We start from the raw sequence: 23,208 nt of genomic DNA, 5'->3' as shown, positions 1-23,208 counted from the left end.
GTGAATTTGCAGCGGTGGATAAATATCCCCCTTTACCTTTTTTTCACGCCATCACAAGAAATCACTTAATGTGAGCTTCGGCCTCAGAGCTATTCGCTCATGCGTCTAGCTCCATGCGCCACTTGGCCGCTCCCCTCATTCCACAGTCACATTTAAACCCTTAAATACCAGGCTCTTTTTCATTTTTTGCTTTTTTTTCACTCCCCACCTCTAAAAAATCCATAACTTTTTTCTTTTTCCATGTAGAGAGCTGTGAGGGCTTGTTTTCTGCTTAAGATTTCTGTGAATTGCACTTCATAGTGATTGTATTTAATGTTCCATGTTGTGTAATTAATAGGGAGCAGGAAAAAAATAACAAATGCAGTCAAATTAGTGAAAAAATGCATCTGCGTCGTCTTCTTTTGGGGTTTGGATTTTACAGCTTTCACTGTGCGATCTTACAGCACAAATAACTTTTTTATACTTCAGTGTACAGAGCTGTGGGTGGTGTAATTTATTGTGACTTTAATGATGTTTTCAATGCTACCATTTTAAGGACTCTATGGCCCATCTTATCACTTTTTATAGATTTTTTTTTTTTACAATGGCAAAAAATAGCATTTTCTACATTAGGCGCTATTTTCCATTACAGGGTTAAACGCCAGGAAAAATAGTTATTATATTCTGAGGGATTGGACATTTTGGGACATGGCACCTCTCATTTTAATGATTTTTACTGTTTATTTATATTTAGATCAGTTCTAGGGAAAGTGGGATGTTTTGAATTTTCTGATTTTTGATTTTATTTTTTAACTTTTATTTTCATTTAAAAATGTAATTTTTGTCATTTGGTCTTTTAAACAGTTAACACATATTTTTCAAATTCGGTTTTCTCTGCTTTTTGTTCCGAAACCAAATCTGAACGTGTCTGCTCAGCACTACTTACTAGTTGTAATCTCCTCCTATCCCTGAGCCTTAGGACAAGTAAATTTCAGTTTGCAGATAGATGAATGCTAATAAATAACTTTGCCCCTAAAACACAGCCTAAACACATAATGATGATTTTTAAAGTGTCTGCAATCTCTTTCTTGCTTTAGTCTGCAGTGATCAGCTCAGAGATTATTTGGCACGTGCTTCACCAATTCTGCCTTCAGATAAGCTTGTAAACTGCAAAGTATATAGGTATATAGGTGACAACATAATGTATTTAAATGATCCTTCCTTTAAAATAAAAAAAAAATTATATAATAATCATTAATTCTGAAACTGAGTTCATATAAACTCAGCAACAACATGGACATTGCATTATACAGTTAAACCTTTGGGTGTCAGTGTATTCACAGCAGTTCAGTGATTAAAAAATTCCAGAACTTCTCTGTCACATCTATTATGTTTAATAACTGATTATTTCTGAGGACGGTCCATTTATTTGTAACAATCTTATTTCATGGAAGTAGAATTTTAGCATCAGAGATGAGTTTAAATGAATACTGGTCTCTTTGTTATTTTGTGTTGTTCACATATTTTAATGCTAAGAAAAATAAGAGAATATTATCACAAAATCAAAAATAAGAATGATAATAGTCAATTTCTGTACCTCATACTTGACGGAGAAAACAGAAAAAATAAGCTTTTCCAGCACTAGAATATTTAAAATGGCCATATTATATGTTTTATAAATTAGAGGAAATTCAGTAATTTCTCTGTAGTTATTTTTCTGATCTTTATAATGTGTGATGCTTTTTGGTATTGTTTACTTCTCCGAATTTAATTGCTGTAATATAGTTGACATGAACAGTTGACTAAAATGTTTCCTTTGTTTACACTAGATTGATGACAAGCATCATAGAAATGTAAAACGTAATGAAAAATACCCCAAACTTAACAAAAACTTCTATATAATTGTTCTATATTTTAAATAGCTCTTTATTAATATTTAACACAAAATATGACTAAAGCAAGTATGTGATATTTGACTTGTCATAAGCATACATTTTGGATGAAGTCAAGACATACCTTAGAAAACACCATGGATATGACTACAATAGTCACAATTTGCTGAGGCAGTGAAACAAAATGTCTACTATACAAATACCATGATACAAAGAATAATAATAATACTGGTGTACATGAGCCATTACTTCCACAAAATGACTGAATAATATAACCAAACCATAACTCCTACCATTACCACTGTGAACTGACTGAATGATATCACAACACCAGAACCTTTACCATCACCACTGCATAATAACTGAATAATACCACCATACCAGAACCTTTACCATTACCAGTGCATAATAACTGAATAATACCACCATACCAGAACCTTTACCATTACCAGTGCATAATAACTGAATAATACCACCATACCAGAACCTTTACCATCACCAGTGCATAATAACTGAATAATACTGCCACACCATAACAACTACCATTAACACTGCATAAAGACTAAAGAATAAAAGTACCCCTGCTATAGAGTGGTCCCCTCTATTCAACCCCCTTCTGCTATAAAGTAATCTAGTATACAGTGCCCCCTTCTATACAGTGCTCCCCTTCAATACAATGCCCACTATCAATCTAGCTCCCCCACAGACAGTGTGTTCTGCTATTTAATCCTTCAGGCAATGCATCCCCCTTATACAGTGTTTAACACCCTCAGACATGCTACCATCCCAGACAGTGCTTCCTTTTTAAACAATACTTCCCCTCTCGACTGTGTTTAACATCCCCAGATATGCTACCATCCCAGACAGTGCTTCTCTCTTAGACAGTGCTTCCCCCCCAGTGATTCACTACAGGAACCCAGACTTTACTCTCCTCCCTTCCCTATGATACATTTCATGCAGTGTAGTTGAAAAGAAAATCAGAATGCATTGGTATTGACAAAAAATTGCAGTTGAGCCATCTTCTTACAGGCTTTTTATGGCTTTAACTATATGGTCCATATGACATGTCCTTTTTAGTCTTTGAGTCAGTATGATCACAGGTTTGACAACGAATACAGCAAATATGGCAGCGTGCATTCCAGCATTTATTTGCCACTCACAATTGATGGTGTAAGGCATGGGTGTCAAATGCATAATGAAGAAGTTACCCACCATGTATGGAAAGGGTATAGTCTTCTACATACATCTGTAATCAATGACATCACCTACTATTCTGTCACACATTGTTAAGGGGTTATCCTCAATAAAGTTTGTAAGGGTTCTCTGCTTGTGCCTGATGAAGAAAGTCTCTGTGGCAGCATAACATCCAATCTGCAACTCCATAGAGTGGGTAAATACTTAACCATGGTATTTAATGGGCACTAGGTATATTTTGGTTTACAGGGAAAAAATTTATATGGATTTGCACCAGATATACATTTTATATGGGGCATCATGGGGCATGTTGTGTAGGTATTAAAATTAGTTGTTGTAATAAATATGTATTCATTATGTTTCTTAAAATTAATATTAATTGGATTCACATAATACCTATCATAATGAACTGGCATAACTCAATAGAATGAATGTCAATAAAGAACATGTATGAGCAATGTATTTAAATGATCAAAACGAGAAAATATTGTAGTAAATCACAATTGTTTGGTTTGATTTTCATACTGTATTAAGTTATTGATCTTACAGGCTAGAAGGAGCATGAATTTGCACCAGATTTACATCTTTATTTGCTATTGTGGGACATATTGTGTAGGTATTCATGTACTAAAGGAGCATCCTAAACCTAAATTATTTTTCCTCTTAATGTAGATGTATTGTAACAAACCTGAAGCTATTTGAGTAGGTTGTATTCATAAAAGATTTTCAGTTTGTCTTTAAACAGAATTTGATACTATACATTTATACTATTCTAAATTGCCACATGGCATTTTTGAATTTTTTTTTAAGAAAAATGAAAAATTAAGGAAATCATTTTTTCAAAGTAAATTATAATGAAGAGGGCTTCATGCAACTGACAAGACAAATATAGTATGTATATAATTAGAAGAGATATTATGACCCATGTTTTATTGATTAATATATATGTAGGGAGGTTGAAAAATCTCTTATAGAGAAGGATGACATTTTTATTTTAAAAAATCCAATTTTCACAGATCATGTTTCTTTCTTAAGATCAAATGCATGACCTATACATACACATATTGGGAGTTATTTATCTTAAGACCTGCTCCTTGGGTCAGTTCTATGTCTATTTTGGAGCTTCAGTTCCCATCAGATTCATTAAAGTGGCTTTAGCCCTTTAATAAAGGTGCTTATGGTCTATTTTCTGTCTGGGATTTTTTTTTTCAAAAAGTCCCCAAAAGTCTCAAAATGCATAAAATGTCTCAGTACATACACCAGCATGGGACTGGAGTAACTATGAGACTTTTTGCAAAAGTCCCAATTTATGAATCTGGATTTGCATTACCATTTATTAGCAGTAGATCTATGTTTACTCAAGATTAATGAAGAGGTATATATAGTCCTATGAGACTTTTTAGCAGCAAAAAGTCTCAAAAAGCCTCAGTTTGATGGTGAGCTTTCGAGAACACTTGTTCTCTTTGTCAGACATGATGTTATGTATGAAACAGAAAATTCGCAGCATTTTATACACTCTAGTCAGTGATCATCAAAGGATATTAACCCCTTACCAACATTGGATGTAGTAATACATCATGGGCAGCAGGGACTCGCTGCATTGTGAAGTAGTACTATGTCCGGCTTCTGGCAACGGTTGTCGAACGCCGCTGGTGCCAGAAGTTGAAATCGTACATTCCTCTGATCACAGGTGTTAACCCCTTACATGCCGCGGTCACTCATTACCACACTGTGTAAGAGGCATCTGTACCGATTTGGACCCCCCGCACGCTTACTGGGGGGTCCGATGATCGTAATCCAGCCCCAGGGTCTTCTCCGGGAGCCGGGTCCTTCCTCCCAGCAGGACCCGGCTGTAACACACTGTATACATCTGTATTACATTGTGTTTTAAGAATAAGAGCTTGAACAAGCGATCAAAGCATCGCTTGTTCAAGCTAACCTGTAAAAGTAAAAAAAAAATTGAAACACACATTTTTAATAAAAAGAATTGCTTGAATAAAGTGAAAGTCCCCTAAACACCAGAATTCCCTATGCTTATCTAATAAAGTACAAAAAACACAAAATTATAAAAAAAAACACATATTTGGTATCTGGTGCCTCCATATCAATCTGTACAATAAATCAGTAACATTATTGACCCGCTCAGTGAACGCCGAAATACAAAAACAAAACAAAAATGTACATTTTTCATAAAATCCCTTCACAAAAATGTTCCAATAAGTGATGAAAAAAAGTTATGTGGCCAAAATGGTACCTCTGAAACAACTCAACACATGAAAATTAAGTTAATAAGTTAATAAAAGTAATATAAAGTTAATATAGTATTTTTTTTCTGTACGGTGTACATCCCCTACAAAATACTAAAAGAAAGGAGACCAAAGTTGATGATTTTCTTTTCCTCCATACATTCAAGAGTTAATAAAATCTCATCAATCAGTTAATGACCTACTGATATGAAGTATTTGTAATGTGCATCTCATGTCGCTGAAAATAAGCCCTTATTTGTCCAAATTGCCAAAAGAATAAAGATTGTATAGCTATTAAAAAGGGACAATGCATAATCTTCTCTGAATGGCACAGCTTCCCTTTGACAGTTTACCACCATACATGGGGTATTGTTATACATGGCAGAAATAGCACACAATTTTGTTTAAACCCCTTTAAAACAATTAAAGGGTTAACAGACTTCATAAAAGTTGTTTTGCATAAGTTGAAGGTTTTAGTTTCTATATTGGGGTAATGTATTTGGTTTTTATCTGAGCAGGTCCCTCAATAGCATGATTTTGCTTTTTTATAAAATGGTTAAAAATTGCACCTAAAGTGCAAAGCCCCATAACCTCCTACAAAAATGAGAGGATGCATAAAAAATCATGTCAACATTAAGCAGACATTCAGTTAATGTTAGTTATCAAGTATTTTTGCTGTGTTGAAAAGTAGAACATTTTGAATTTTTTTTGAGAATTTTTCAAAATTTACGCCAAATATCCTTTTTTTTTTCAAAAAATACCATGAAACATTTTTCTACTTACATGAAGCACAAAGTGAGATTTTAAGGGTTTAAAAAACTTTAAAACAACAGATTGATAAATACTTGGAAATATTCTTTATGATAGGATGGCAATAAACACACTAAAAACATGTGAGGCATGAAAAGAGAGCCCAAAGTACTACATAGTGAGTCATATTTATTGATACTATTTTCCTAATACCACTTTATTGATTTATAACTCTAATAAAATCCATATGTTTTGAACTGATAAATGATGAATTCCACATAAACAACTTAAGGGCATGGCCTAAAATGACCTTTGGGAGACAGCACTGTTTTAGTTTTAAAACAGCCTGCCCCTTGTATTTAGCTAGCCCCACTGCCCCCTAGTATATAGCCAGCTTCCTGCCCCTTTGTATATAGCCAGTGCTTGCCCCTTGTATATAGCCAGCAGCCCCCTTGCATATGGCCAGTGCCTGCCCACTCATATATAGTCAACGCCTACCCCCTTGTAGATAGCCAGTGCCTGCCCCCTCAAATAGTCATTGCCTTCCCCCCATTATATAGCCAGTGCCTGCCCCCTTAGTGTATAGCCAGTGCCTACCCCCAATATATAGTCAGTGCCTTACCCCAGTATATAGCCAGTGCCTTCTCCCCAGTATATAGCCATTGCCTGCCCCCTTGTATATAGCTAGCAGCCCCCTAGTATATATCCAGTGCTTGCCCCCCTAGTATATAGCCAGTGCCTTCCCCCAGTATACAGCCAGTGCCATCCCCCAGTATATAGCCAGTGCTTACCCCCTTGTATATAGCCACCAGAGCCCTCTTAAGCCTAAAAAACCCCATAAAACTCTGTACTCACGTTTATGACGTCCCCCGGCAGGTCAGCTCCATGTTCAGTTCCAGTCACCATGACATCAACCGCTTGCTGACATGATAGTGTATGCCGATAGACTGGAGTCTAAGCCAAGTTAGGGTTTTTCAGCACATGATTTGTTCTTAAAAAACTTATACTCAAGTATATGCGGTAACTTTTATTTTATATTATTGTATATTAAATTATAATATTTTGTTTTATCTGACATGGCAAATAACAGCTTGTTTTTTGCAGTAGGAGTTTTATTTTCCAGTGGGTTAACGCTTTAAGGTATTGTGCCAAAATAATAGCTCATATAACACACTGCAGTACTTTTGTACTGCAGTATATTATAATGTCAGTTTTTCACAGACAGTTTAGCTATTAGACCTTGCAATAGGCTGTACCTAAGTCTTCCATACAGATGTGGAGGCCTTCATTAGTCCTTCAGCTACAATGGTAACCTCCACTCTGTGATGACATTGCAGAGTGGAGGTTACCTTAGTTGCCTCAATGAAGTTTGATTGCTGCAGTTGATCTTCCCTACATAGCACTCTCACTGTGAAGGGCAGATCCTGCAGAGACCAGGCTGTGCACTATGAAAGTACCAGCACACTGACCAGGATGAGGAAGGTAGTCCTAATGCAGGAAGTACCCTCTTATCAGGACGAGCATACTTGTCTTATGTTGCAGACATCACGGACATCACTCTTAGGGTGCATTTACACAAACATGTGGTTGCTTGGCTGTAGCCCGATTTGTAGCACATGTCAGCCACAAACTTGTGTCTGGATATGTGTCTCCACAACGGCTGTCTGAATGCAGCCTTAATCTATATCATTTTGCAACAGAATGATCCACACTAATATTGAACAACAGTCAATAAAATTCACTGCTATTAAATCTAAGTATATATTCTGTTTCATAACTATACTTTGACCATGAAAACAGTATTGTTATAAGTAATGCAGCCTTATGTTTGTTTCCTTGGAAACCACAGAGAAGGGCCTTGATAGTAATATGTTCCCAAACTTAACTTACAGTAAAATAGTCATTAAACTGCCTTTAACTACCTTGGGCATACATTGGGAATAATTAAATACATATTCAGACATTTTATAGTTAATAGCAAATTTATCAGGATTCTATTCTTAAAGGGATTTGTCCATTAAAATAATCTAAAATTTTCATCCCCTAGTGATCTTTATGTTAATACAATAAAGATAATTTTTAACTTCCTTCAATATTATGTATGTTTAAAACCATGATAAAATTCCATTTAAAAATCATATGAGGATTATACTTCACAACTATAAATATTTTGTATTTTATCTCTATTTTTCTTATTAGCTCAAATTTAAGATTCAAATATATAATTTATGTTTTCTCCTAAACCACTTATAGACTGTGATACAACTTCACAATGATATTTGGTTCTTTCACTCAAGTGTAAACCGTGTGTAGTAGGGTAACTCATTTTCAATAATAAAATATTTCTTATGCTATTTGATATAATTGCTCCCATAGCTACAATTTTGAATGAGCCTAGTCACAGAAAAATTGGAAAAATATAGAGGTCCAATAAGCATACAATGCAATTTACCAGTTCATAAAACAGCAAAATTTAATCTCTCTTGAAGATTTATTAAATTTTATTTAAGAAAATTGTGTGTGGGATGTGTGAGCAAGTGTGAATTAAGTGAAATTATTTCAGGGACAATATATTTTATTACCTGTTGATGGTGTGAGACTATCCAAGGCATTTCTTCTTAGTTCTAATTAATTATCTGTAGAAATGAAGATCACTAATGGCAGAATAGCATGTGTTTATAGTTTGTAATACTTTACACTTAACACAGAAAATTCTTTGTTTAGTAAAAAGTATTATTGAGTAGCTAGATTAAAAATTAAATTAGTAAAAGTTACTAATTAAATATGGAAACTAAATACATATATCAATTTACATTTTTATTTATTATCCTTTTATTAAATTTTTTTTTTAAATGACCTTGCAATAGGCTGTACCTAAGTCTTCCATACAGATGTGGAGGCCTTCATTAGTCCTTCAGCTACAATGGTAACCTCCACTCTGTGATGACATTGCAGAGTGGAGGTTACCTTAGTTGCCTCAATGAAGTTTGATTGCTGCAGTTGATCTTCCCTACATAGCACTCTCACTGTGAAGGGCAGATCCTGCAGAGACCAGGCTGTGCACTATGAAAGTACCAGCACACTGACCAGGATGAGGAAGGTAGTCCTAATGCAGGAAGTACCCTCTTATCAGGACGAGCATACTTGTCTTATGTTGCAGACATCACGGACATCACTCTTAGGGTGCATTTACACAAACATGTGGTTGCTTGGCTGTAGCCCGATTTGTAGCACATGTCAGCCACAAACTTGTGTCTGGATATGTGTCTCCACAACGGCTGTCTGAATGCAGCCTTAATCTATATCATTTTGCAACAGAATGATCCACACTAATATTGAACAACAGTCAATAAAATTCACTGCTATTAAATCTAAGTATATATTCTGTTTCATAACTATACTTTGACCATGAAAACAGTATTGTTATAAGTAATGCAGCCTTATGTTTGTTTCCTTGGAAACCACAGAGAAGGGCCTTGATAGTAATATGTTCCCAAACTTAACTTACAGTAAAATAGTCATTAAACTGCCTTTAACTACCTTGGGCATACATTGGGAATAATTAAATACATATTCAGACATTTTATAGTTAATAGCAAATTTATCAGGATTCTATTCTTAAAGGGATTTGTCCATTAAAATAATCTAAAATTTTCATCCCCTAGTGATCTTTATGTTAATACAATAAAGATAATTTTTAACTTCCTTCAATATTATGTATGTTTAAAACCATGATAAAATTCCATTTAAAAATCATATGAGGATTATACTTCACAACTATAAATATTTTGTATTTTATCTCTATTTTTCTTATTAGCTCAAATTTAAGATTCAAATATATAATTTATGTTTTCTCCTAAACCACTTATAGACTGTGATACAACTTCACAATGATATTTGGTTCTTTCACTCAAGTGTAAACCGTGTGTAGTAGGGTAACTCATTTTCAATAATAAAATATTTCTTATGCTATTTGATATAATTGCTCCCATAGCTACAATTTTGAATGAGCCTAGTCACAGAAAAATTGGAAAAATATAGAGGTCCAATAAGCATACAATGCAATTTACCAGTTCATAAAACAGCAAAATTTAATCTCTCTTGAAGATTTATTAAATTTTATTTAAGAAAATTGTGTGTGGGATGTGTGAGCAAGTGTGAATTAAGTGAAATTATTTCAGGGACAATATATTTTATTACCTGTTGATGGTGTGAGACTATCCAAGGCATTTCTTCTTAGTTCTAATTAATTATCTGTAGAAATGAAGATCACTAATGGCAGAATAGCATGTGTTTATAGTTTGTAATACTTTACACTTAACACAGAAAATTCTTTGTTTAGTAAAAAGTATTATTGAGTAGCTAGATTAAAAATTAAATTAGTAAAAGTTACTAATTAAATATGGAAACTAAATACATATATCAATTTACATTTTTATTTATTATCCTTTTATTAAATTTTTTTTTTTAAATGATACTTTTTAAATATATATAAGTATAAGCCGACCCGAGTATAAGCCGAGGCCCCTAGTTTTAGCACAAAATACTGGGAAAACCTATTGACTTGAGTATAAGCCGAGGGTGGGAAATGCATTGGTCACAGCCCCCCCAGTATATAGCCAGCCAGCCCCTGCCCCAGTGTATATAGCCAGCCAGCCCCTACCCCAGTGTATATAGCTAGCCAGCCCTTGCCCCAGTGTATATAGCCAGCCAGCCCATGCCCCAGTGTATATAGCCTGCCAGCCCCAGCCTCCTGAAAAACTAGGCTTATACTCGAGTATATAAGGTATATGTTCTTTACGTTCTTGTGGGGTCACCAACATTGACCTATATGATGTCCTAAGCTATTATCATCATCCCACATAAATGCCTAGTAGCAGGTAATAGTACAGGATAGGAAATCTATCCCATCATTTATTGCGTGATCCTATGTTATCCGCCTTCATCCTATTCATAGAGATTACTTTTAATTGTAATCTTACCATCTTATTGAAGCGTTTACAACTGTGTTAAAAACTGTGAAACCTTTGAAATAACACAGATTTTCTATGTGCAAATGTACTCATATAAATAGAAAAGGGGCAACAATGAAGTATCATAACAAACAAACATAATAACCAATACTAAAAACAAAGGAAATCTACCATCAAATTCAAGCATGATAAGCCAGAGACACTTACTCACAGAGCCAGGCACCATGATTATGGTATTTTTCTTATATTTGTTATTTATGGCCACTTTCCATCTAAAATCAACTTCTTAAAGTATGCTAATGAGCCTGATGAGCTACAATAGCACATCTGTGACCTGGCTTTTCTGACTGTAAAGTCAGATTGAAGTGTGACTGCCTCATTAGCATAATTTAAAAAGTTGATTTTAGATGAGGTCGTGGATAACAAATATAAGAAGATTACCACAGTCACTGTGCCTTTGTGTATGAGTAAGCATCCTTGGTATATCCATTCTTGTTTTTCTTTAAAATGTACGTTAGTACAATATTAAAACATAGTAAGGTGGACAGGGTATTGTCCCCTTAATGGCTAATGTCTAAGTCATGTAATAGGTCTAACAAATACCCACTACCACAAACAAAAAAAGTTCAGATTGTCCCTACCATGTGTTTTTAATAATAAAAAAGTACAAATAGCAATGCTGTAAAGTATAGTATATACAAATAATACTGGTGTAGAAGGGTATAAACGGGGAACCATCAAGGAGTACAGCAGTGCAGACAACAACAGCAGATAGGCCATTTGAGGAAAAGTCATGCAGGTCTCCATGTGTATCATCACCTGAAGTGGTTTCTTCAGAGGTAAGATTGTATATTGCAACTTTCTGCAACTGTGGCTATAGGATGTGCAGACATTGGTAGTCTACAGATCTTGGTACCTGAAGTGACCAAGATTCCATTTCTGATGATAGACCTTCTTTGCCAACGAAGCCTCAGTATATATGCTATGAGTTCTGAATGTATGCAGTTAAAGGAAAATGAATTGTTTTGAGAAAATCCCTCAACTGTATATATATATATATATATATACACTCACCGGCCACTTTATTAGGTACACCTGTCCAACTGCTCGTTAACACTTAATTTCTAATCAGCCAATCACATGGCGGCAACTCAGTGCATTTAGGCATGTAGACATGGTCAAGACAATCTCCTGCAGTTCAAACCGAGCATCAGTATGGGGAAGAAAGGTGATTTGAGTGCCTTTGAACGTGGCATGGTTGTTGGTGCCAGAAGGGTTGGTCTGAGTATTTCAGAAACTGCTGATCTACTGGGATTTTCATGCACAACCATCTCTAGGCTTTACAGAGAATGGTCCGAAAAAGAAAAAACATCCAGTGAGCGGCAGTTCTGTGGGCGGAAATGCCTTGTTGATGCCAGAGGTCAGAGGAGAATGGGCAGACTGGTTCGAGCTGATAGAAAGGCAACAGTGACTCAAATCGCCACCTGTTACAACCAAGGTAGGCAGAAGAGCATCTCTGAATGCACAGTACGTCGAACTTTGAGGCAGATGGGCTACAGCAGCAGAAGACCACACCGGGTGCCACTCCTTTCAGCTGAGAACAGGAAACTGAAGTTACGATTTGCACAAGCTCATCGAAATTGAACAGTAGCAGATTGGAAAAACGTTGCCTGGTCTGATGAGTCTCGATTTCTGCTGCGACATTCGGATGGTAGGGTCAGAATTTGGCGTCAACAACATGAAAGCATGGATCCATCCTGCCTTGTATCAACGGTTCAGGCTGGTGGTGGTGGTGTCATGGTGTGGGGGATATTTTCTTGGCACTCTTTGGGCCCCTTGGTACCAATTGAGCAACATTGCAACGCCACAGCCTACCTGAGTATTGTTGCTGACCATGTCCATCCCTTTATGACCACAATGTACCCAACATCTGATGGCTACTTTCAGCAGGATAATGCGCCATGTCATAAAGCTGGAATCATCTCAGACTGGTTTCTTGAACATGACAATGAGTTCACTGTACTCAAATGGCCTCCATAGTCACCAGATCTCAATCCAATAGAGCATCTTTGGGATGTGGTGGAACGGGAGATTCGCATAATGGATGTGCAGCCGACAAATCTGTGTGATGCCATCATGTCAATATGGACCAAAATCTCTGAGGAATGCTTCCAGCACCTTGTTGAATCTATGCCACGAAGAATTGAGGCAGTTCTGAAGGCAAAAGGGGGTCCAACCAGTTACTAGCATGGTGTACCTAATAAAGTGGCCGGTGAGTGTATATATATATATATATATATATATATATATATATATATATATATATATATATATTCATTATATTGTTCAAATTCATTTCAGAATTTTAACAAAGAATAAACAATATTATAGAATCGTTTTAAGATAAACATACAAATCGAAATAAAGAGCAGTACACTTTTTATGATTTCTTTATGTCATTTTACATGTAAATTAAAAGCTAAATGATCAGCTCACTTAAGCACCATGTGCCAATCAATAAGATATTGGAAGAGCAAGTAGGCATTATAAATACACATTTTGTGCACTTTATTGCTGACAGTTCACTAGAATTTATGTCCTATAACTTTTAATGATAGTTCTGTATATTTCAGGAATGCCTAAGACACATTTTAAGAAAAGGAACTGTCAACTAAAATAATGATAGGCTCCTCAAAATGACAAACCTTGTGCTTCATCTGAAAGCTTCTGAGTGACAAGACGTAGCTACTGACAATCTTAGTGCATGCTTTGTTGTACTGTTCAATCTAGGCATTCTCTGTCTCCTTAAGCATCTGAATACATATTGGATGGATGGATTATTTCATACATCATGGATACACCAAGACAATACTAGGATATGGAAAAAGAGCATATTGTTTAACCCCTTAGTGACCAAGCTCATTTGTGCCTTGATGACCAAGGCCTATTTTTCAAAACCAGCATGTGTCACTTTATCTTGTACTTACTTTAAAAATGGAAACAGTATAAAGAGTGAATAAAATTTAATTTTTAATCTTAATAATTAAAATTGTTGATAAAAAATATAAGTGTTGAAAGTATGAAAGCACTCATATACAATTAGATTGTCTAAAAAGATTTGACCAAATATCTGGTTCTACCATAGGCCAAGGAGCCCTTCAAAGGTATGCCATGTTTGTGTGTAGATCAATATTTGGTAATGTATGCTACAGACAAAATAAAAATAATGATCCACAAGGACTCACCACTGAGATGGTCTATGGTCAAAGAAAATAGGGAGCAACGTCTCCTGTTCACCCGTCTTGATGTGTACCTGGATTCTGATGAGGAAGCTGAATCCTGTATCTCAGAAAACCGTTCTGTGGATGGTGTGTACACAATAGGGGCGGTGTGTGGAGGCGCCCCTATTATAGTGCAACAGGGTATGGTCAAACTGTCGTGGAGGATTGGGTAAAATTACCAACTATATTAACCCCTAACCGGACAGATGACTATTAGACCCTAAATTTCCTAACCTTGGAGCCGCAGCCTTATTTTAAAAATGCTTTAACTTAACCAAGTGATTTTTCATGACATTTTGTACTTCAGGTTAGTGGGGAATTTTGGTTGATATATTTAGCATTTATTTATGAAAAAAGGTGAATTGGTAAATATTTTGAAAAAATTAGCTATTTTCAAAATTCTAAAGGTTCTGTTTTTCAAACTGATAGTCTTAATACTTGTTAACCCTTTTCGTATTTTACAGAACTTCAATCAAAATGAAGGTTTGATTTGGAATTCACTAATATTTATCACACATAAATTTATTTACCCACATAAACTGAATAAAAGTAGGAAATGCATCTACGAATATATTGTGCAGTTTCTTCCAAGAAAGGAGACAACCCATATGTGTATGTAATCTGGGCCCATTGCAGAGTGCGGAAGGGAAGAAGCTCTATTGTGGTTTTGTAGGACAGCTTTTGATAGGATAGTTTTCAGGTGCAATGCCGTATTTGCAGAGCCTCTGAGGCTGTATTCACCAGTAGATTTTTGATTGTGTGTTGAAACGCAATCCAAAGGCTCCACCTGTCTTTTGGATTGTATTTCCTTCATATTTAGTTAACGTTTTGGAAACACATGTGATCACATGTGAAGTCTTTGGATAGTGTTTCAAACTGTGGCCGCAGATGCCACAAACCCTAGAGAATTTGTAAACTTTTTATTTGGACTTTTCCCATTTTACATCCTGTTTATTGAACCCCACTCTCAAAAATCAATATTAGAATGATATACCTATTGTGCCAGAGGCAAACTGTTAAGCATCTTTAGAATATTCTGCATATACTGCAATACTGTATTATTGGTGTCATTTGGAGAGCACAGTGAAAGCTGTAAACATTGATAAGAAAATCTTTCTACAATTCCATCACATTTGGAATTCATTTTCATCTTCCCACTGCATGACATGGAATATGAAATACTGTCACTAGGAAGTATCATTTGTTACACAGAACACAAACCCTAATAAATTTTGTAAAGGATATGGTTAAGGAGTGAAGAATGGAGATGTAAAAAAAAACTAAAATGGTTAAGTTAAGTAATTAGGTCACATGCAGCTTACATATTGGGGTAGTTAAAGATAATGTTTAGACATAAACCAACGTATAACAATGCTATGAATGAAAATAGTCATAAATACAGTAAATATTTGGTATACACCAGATACATAGCACTTACATAGATCACTAAAGTTTATTGCATAGCATATAATACAAATTATAGTATAGTTATATCTATTGTTGAAGACAAAGGTACCCCTTAGACAAAGGGGAGAAAGGACAAAACTAGAGAAGTGAGCATAAAATTGGATCTTAATGGATATTAATGACACATAAACAAAAATAATAATAACATAAACACATAAACGGTGCCAACATAAAATGGCACTGTCCTGTGGATATCAATAGAATACAATAAACTGCCAAGTTGTATGGCGCAGAAAAGGAAACGGACCAACCTGGACAATGTGGAGAAAAAGGTAATTAGAAAAGTCAATTTACAGGAGGCTGGACAAAGGTGGACATGAAGCCTACTGATGGATCATGTATTTATAGTGCCTAGTGTGAATAGTTGCAGCAATAACCTATGTAGGGGCTGAATATATGGTAACCATTAGAAAGTAATTGCCAGCTCTTACCAAGTCGGAACAAATGGGACTCCACTGTCCGGGAAAGACGCGGTCTTTGTATTCTATTGATATCCACAGGACAGTGCCATTTTATGTTGGCACCGTTTATGTCTTTATGTTATTATTATTTTTGTTTATGTGCCATTAATAAAGATCCAATTTTATGCTCACTTCTCTAGTTTTTTCCTTTCTTCCCTTTATCTAAGGGGTACCTTTGTCTTCAATTTAGTTACTATGGACTAAGTGACTAGGTGCGTTATTATATAGGGTGACCGAATAGTGGGCTATACATTTTTCCTCGGCATATACTTAGTGATGATCTCAATCTTCCCAAAAACCCTCCTACCTGTATCCAGCTTATAGTTAGATCTATTGTTGAAGAAGAAGGCCTCTTAATGCTGCTGAAGAGCTTTACATCAACTGACGGTCTTTCACCATGTATGTACTCTCCGTACAATTACCTGGTTTGTTCCCAGTGTTTCACCTGGTATATACAATTTTATGAATCACTGCTTTTATAGTTTATTGTACATAATAAAGATTTTCATTATTAAACATTGATGCTGACTTTTTCCTCTCAGTTTTTCTGTGCATGTAAGGAATTTGTTATTGTTCGCATTAATAATATATGTAAAATATTTTTTTCAATTATAGACTGATGCAGCATTGATGTATGACGCAGTGCATGTTGTCTCAGTCGCTGTACAACAATTTCCTCAAATGACTGTTAGTTCACTACAATGTAATCGGCATAAACCTTGGAGATTTGGTTCTCGGTTTATCAATCTTATAAAAGAAGTAAGTTTTTTTTACATATATCTAATAACACTATCCATGAAAAAATGCTGAATTAAATAATCTTTGGAAACATATTGATCAATTTGTTAGTTGATCTGCTTTCATTTATGCATTAAACCACAGGTATGGAATCTGCACCACATTTATTAAAATCAATGTAACAAAGCCTTGTGAGGACATCAACCCTCAGATCATGTTGCACAGAAACAAAGCTTGGTATTCAAGCAAAGAGGGAAGAAAAACAGAAATAATGCACACAAAACTACTGTCCGAAATCATAACCAATTTTATCATACATATAAGGCATATAAAATACAATTATTACAAACACTGCAAATCATGGTTAAGCCTGGGAGATTAACAATCCATTCCACCTGTGAGTCCTTCTTTGCATGGGATTTCACTTCTTTGCATGTGAGTTACTATGCAGAGATTGTTAGGGGTTTTTGCCTCAACACTGTAAAAATATAGGTTGTAATTGATAGAATTGTGTCTATTATCAACCTTACTATGTAACTATATTTAACAAGATTATATCATGAAGAAACTATAAAGTAAGGGGTGAGGGTGAGATTTATGTTTTTTTTCTTCTTTTTCTCATTACAAAAAAATCACAAATTTTAGTTGACAATTTGCTTTGTGACTTTTTCTTATTTTCTCTGCCACTCATGGTGCAGAAGTCCAAGCAGGTTTCGCTGTATTAATCTTATAATTCCAACGGTTTAGGAACCTGTTTTCTATATCTTTTTAAAAAGTCACAAAAATATGCAAATAACTTCCTGGTCTCAAGGAAAAAACTATGCAGAAAGAATCAGGACAACCAACTTTTTAGCACAAAAAAGTAGCATTCTATGCTCCAGGCAGCAATGTTAGACTAACAGGCACACATCCAAATTGAGGGTAGATTCACAGAGGTGTGTGTGTTGCTTGTCCATTGCTATTGTGTTTTGTCTCAGTTTTGCTTCTGTTTTTTTGTCCACATTTTGGAAGCTGTGATTGCTTTTTTTTAAATATTCACAAAAGAAACTGCAGGCTTTAAAAAAAGGTTAGCAAACATAACACCTGGTCCTTCAGCTGCATCAGTTACAAAATATTTACCTTATGATCATTTGTTGGTGAACCCATAAACTTCTATTGACTCCTATGTTCCCCATAAATGAAAAAAATAGGACAGGTTTCAATTTTTTTTCACAGACAATGGATCAAAAAAACTGAAATGTGAAAACACCCTTTGAAAACAATATTTAAGTAATTCATCCATGAAAATAACTGAGGAAGGAATGGAAAAGGCTGCTATGTGAAAGAGCCCTGACACAATGTAAATCCACCTAACACATATTAGACTAAGCAACAAGACTAGGAACTAAACTGACGGGAAAGCAAAAAAGAGAAAAAATAAATCTCCCCCATTGTGTGTAACTAAAAGATTTATCCGAAGTAGAAAATAAAACCATCTAAATTTGACATTCATTACATTTATTTGTTTTGTATTTTTTATTAACAATTTTTAAAAATATTAATATGTATATTCATTTTTTTACTACAATGCTATTATTTTCTGTAGGCTCACTGGGAAGGTCTCACAGGACGAATAACTTTCAACAAAACCAATGGCTTACGGACAGACTTTGATTTAGATGTGATTAGTCTCAAGGAAGAAGGTCTTGAAAAGGTATGTGATATGTTCACCCTATAGACCGAAAGACCAAGAGCAAAATGTTAAATAGTAATCTTATGTGTCTTGCATTTGATGTTTTAATTGTTTATAGTTTCCTTCAGCTTTGGATATTGGATTAAATTTAGGCAATTAGCAATACAATAAACCACTAATGAACATGCCCAGGAGTGATTTAAAGAGTTAAGCAAGTAAATTATTAAAGGTAAATTAATAGGCATTATATATTCCCAAGCAAAATGTAGCAGTTAATTGGATCTGATTTACTATCTAATTGAACAATACAATCATTTGATTTTAAAGTTGAATACAAAAAGTAAAAAATAAAATAAATTTTACTCTAAGATTTTATTTATTTAAAACAATAATTCAAATTAGCCATCAAAACTAGGCAAGCCATGTTTTGTTATCTATTTATGTTCTAATATTACTGATTTCTTGTTTATTTGTTGTGTATGGTGGAGCCATTGATCTTACTGCACATTTCTTTTTCAAAGTATAACTACACAAAGCACAGCTGTAGCACAGCAGGGATTAGTAGATGTGAGTTCTGGTATAAACAACAAAACAAAATAAGATTTATATTTTGACATATGTACTAATGGAGAGGGGTATTTGGAGGGTGAAGGAATCATTGAAAATATTGCGACAGTCTAGTTAAAGAAAAGAAAATTAGCAGAATGCACTGCCCTGAATGCCAAAAGAGCAAACTTTTAAGTAGAAAAATATGAGCATTAGGCAAATTGGATTTCACACTGGTGAGATGACAGTTAGCAAAGCAATACAGAAGGTAACTCTTTATTACCAATTAAATAAAAAAATTTGTAAAAAAAATTCTGTTTACTATTTCCAGCTGACATTTTCAAACATCACAACCACATATAAAAGAAGTTGTCATTATGCTATAGTAGGTGAGAGTTATGGATTACCTGCATAATATGATATGAGGTATGAGGTAACATACTACAGATATATACAATATTACCATAGCAAATGAGATTTACACAAATCCTATCTATTTGCTGCCATAAAACCTGCAACAGAAACTTTTGAATCTGCAGCTTCGAAAGTTTTAAATAAGTAGAATGATTTTGAATGGTTTTGCAATGCATTACCTGTTCTCCACCCACCGCTGCTGCAAAATCTGTGCTTAAAATCAGGGCAAAAAGAGCCTTTTTGATTTTGTATTGTAAGTATTGAAATCCTAGGTAAAATTTCACAGCATTGATAGTATAGGAAATCTACCATCAAAATCAAGTATGATAATCCAGGGACACTTACTCATAGATCCAGGCACTGTGACTGCGGTAATCTTCTTATATTTGTTATAAATCCTTCTAACGTAAACTTTTAAAATGATACTAATGATGGTGAGTGTTTCCAGAACTCCTCAGCACTGCAAAGTATCAGGTTGAGAAGATGAGCAGTATCACAGTTTACACAGATACAGGAAACCGTGTAGAGAAAGCAGCAAGAACTAAGGAAACAGGGAAGGGAAAACTGTCCCTTGCTCTATGACTAAGCAAGTCATGATCAGCTTCCCCAGACTAGCTTTAGACCCTTCTTCAACTTGTATCTCTGAACACAAATACCTATCCAGAAAGAAGGGGAAAGGACTAAAGGATACTTGGGTCTGGTGTACTAAATTTGGGCCCCTCTAGCAAAAAGATAGCTGGAAGTAAATTGGAGAACACACAACCAAGACTGAATACAGGAAGGAAGGCAATAGGGAGGACAGGAATAACAGGTAACCACCAGAGCAGGTAAACAATGCACTTACAATTACAGAAACTGAAAAAGGGGAACAAGGAAAACTACGGAATCTACTTATTGATAGGGAAACATACATATTATTCTATGCTGTTTTTATTTAAGACTGCAGGTTTAAAATTTTTGCATACAAAATTATGGAGACTGCCATTATCATCACCAGCTAGATTAACTTGTTTACCTTGTTAAAAAAATGAATGGTGGCTGGGAGGGGGTTAAAAAAGATAAACACTTACCTTTGCAATCCCATGCTGCCGACTTTCCGGTTAATGCCCCATGTAAACAAACAGGGGTACGAGGTAGATGGCCATGCCATCCCGATTCCCAGCGCTGTATCATGGGAGGTGGGTGGGCGTGGCCGGCCACCTTGGCAGGCCAGAAGCTGAACGCAGCACTTCAATGACCCTGTTTGTTTACATGGACCACGGACTGGAGTGATGGCAGCGTGGGATGCCGGGAGGGACCACCGAGGTAAGTAAGTGTTTATTATTTTTAACCAGCCACCATTTGGTTTGTTATGCTCTCAGGCGACCCCTTTAATACACAGGACAGACCCATTGATGAATTAAGGTAATTTCCTAAACCACCTACTTTAATGTTAACCAGTGCTACACAATGTAATATCCTACAAAAACACAAGCAAAACAGGTTTTGGTTTTTGAAACACAATGACACAAATAGATGGGAAGCAGCAGATTAAAAATTGATCATATCCAGGATATGTCAAACATCATTTAGCAAGCAAGGTAAAAAATGTTGCACCTCTAACTCTGTTTGACATATACTGAATTTGGTGGTTTTTATTATGAATTATGAATTTGGAATAAAATAAAAATTGGACTTTTTAATATTTATGCTGAATTCTCTTTCGTTTCCCTTATATTGAGTTGTTTTTCCCAGTGACTAGTGTTCCATGCATCCTCACAGGATCAACCATTGGAATGTTTTTCTCCATAGAGGACATTGAGGAGTATGCATGTTGTTAGATTTATTATTGCTGTTGCTTTAATCCCTTCCCAAGTGTTGAATTCATGACCTTCACTTTCACTTTAACAGTTACCACAGCAACTCATCTTGCCTTGCTTCAAGAACAGCACTGTTTGACTTTGCCCCATAGTCATGTAATTCCCCACATTCTGCTAGTAGCCACAATGGTACCTATATTATTATTCTTTAGTACAAACCTTATAACAAATACAAGGTTGTTATGAAAACTGTTCTTCTTTTTGTATATTGCAGATTGGAACATGGGACCCTGCTAGTGGTTTAAATATGACTGAAAATCAGAAAGAAAAACCTGCAAATATTACAGATTCTTTATCAAATCGGTCACTCATAGTAACCACGATACTGGTAAGAAAACATTCACGTAAAAGTCACAGAAAAGTACCACTTATAGGACAAATATTTCAGATGCATAGCATTGAGCATGATGAACAAGTCTCTGTAGTTCAAATGTGCCCTTACAATGGCCCAAATAAGGTATTTTAAGGGTTTGTCCAGTATAGTGATACTACTATTCTGTCTGTGTAGTTTTCTTAGAACAGCTTCATAGTATCAAAATAGAGAAGAAAACACCGGATTTCTCCTTCTCCTTCTGCCTGTGTAATTGAACAGCAGCATGAAGTGCAGGGGAGGAAAGAATTGCTCTGCTCATTGTAACAGCATGTGACATTACATCACTGAGGGTCTCTGGCAACACCCTCCAGAGCCTTTGAGGCTCATTAGCATAATTGTGACATTTTATTTTAGCATAACAAATTTAAGAAGATAAGCACAGTCAAAGCACCCGGATCTATGAGTACGCGCCTCTGGTTTATCATATTTTGATGGAGTTTAGCCCCTTAGTGATGAAGCATGAGAAGACTCTAGTGACTGGGCATTTGCAGTGAATTTTCGTAAGCACTGGTTTTAGGGCCATAACTGTTTTTTTTTTTTTTTTTTTTGCATACTACCTTAAAATTTTCAGCCCTGTTTCTTTTCGGAAAACAAAGAGCTAGTTAAAAAGGTAATAAAAGTAAAAATTATTTTTTAATTTTAATTTTTATTTGGGGTTAAAAGTGGGAAGATTCAAATGATCACAAAATGAACATTATCAATGCATTTCCTATTTTGTTTTGGTTGCTTTGATATGTAATATGTATAGTCTCGGACAAACTGGATGACTATGCCGATACTTTTTGTAGTGTAGCAGGGGATTTTTTTTTATTATATGGGGAAATGTCATTGTATTTTTATGAATATTTATGAATATTTTTGTGTTTTTACTTTATATGCCCCCATGAGGTCATAAAAGACCCCTCGGGGACATTTTTTAAACATTTTATTTAACTTTTCTTTCTTTTACATCTATAAGAGCCTCTTAGAGGGGGAAACCACCACCTGTTACTGGTGGTGCTGATCAGAGCTGTACTGGGTCTAATTAGACCCATCAGTTCTGTTTAACCCCTTAAGACTCAGCTGTCACATGACCGCCGTGTCTAGCCTCATTCAGCTTTATGCTGTGAGGAGCGGAGAAGGGAGAAGAGGATATGAACCCCATTTCCCTTCTCCCTAGGGTCTCCTAAAGACATCGCTGCAGACTCCAGACCTGCGCCCACTGACGTCTAAAGTCAGCGGGCGGTCCGGGAAGAGTTAAGGTTTTAGCCAGAATGCTGATAGCAAAGGGTTGTTAATTATATAAACAAGATTTTGAGATTCAGAGATTGAAAGTGGAGAGAAGCCGCCATCACTGTTGTTTGTCCTATTTTTATGCTCCCCA

At 35.4% G+C, this 23,208-nt stretch overlaps 1 protein-coding gene across 2 annotated transcripts in view; it reads left to right on the top strand.

Annotated features, from left to right (window-relative positions):
- Window positions 1-23,208, top strand: part of GRIK2 (glutamate ionotropic receptor kainate type subunit 2) — a 437,454-nt gene that overhangs the window by 276,186 nt on the left and 138,060 nt on the right. For both annotated transcript variants that reach the window (XM_072141893.1, XM_072141892.1), the window contains 3 exons: window positions 16,859-17,002; window positions 18,567-18,674; window positions 21,687-21,800. In XM_072141893.1, coding sequence (XP_071997994.1) covers window positions 16,859-17,002; window positions 18,567-18,674; window positions 21,687-21,800 — 366 coding nt within the window. The remainder of the gene's footprint in view (window positions 1-16,858; window positions 17,003-18,566; window positions 18,675-21,686; window positions 21,801-23,208) is intronic.

This window comes from Engystomops pustulosus, chromosome 3 (genome assembly GCF_040894005.1).
Source record: "Engystomops pustulosus chromosome 3, aEngPut4.maternal, whole genome shotgun sequence".
NCBI lineage: Eukaryota > Metazoa > Chordata > Amphibia > Anura > Leptodactylidae > Engystomops > Engystomops pustulosus.
The sequence above is the reverse complement of the archived record's forward strand: the minus strand, read 5'-3'. Positions and strand labels throughout refer to the sequence as shown.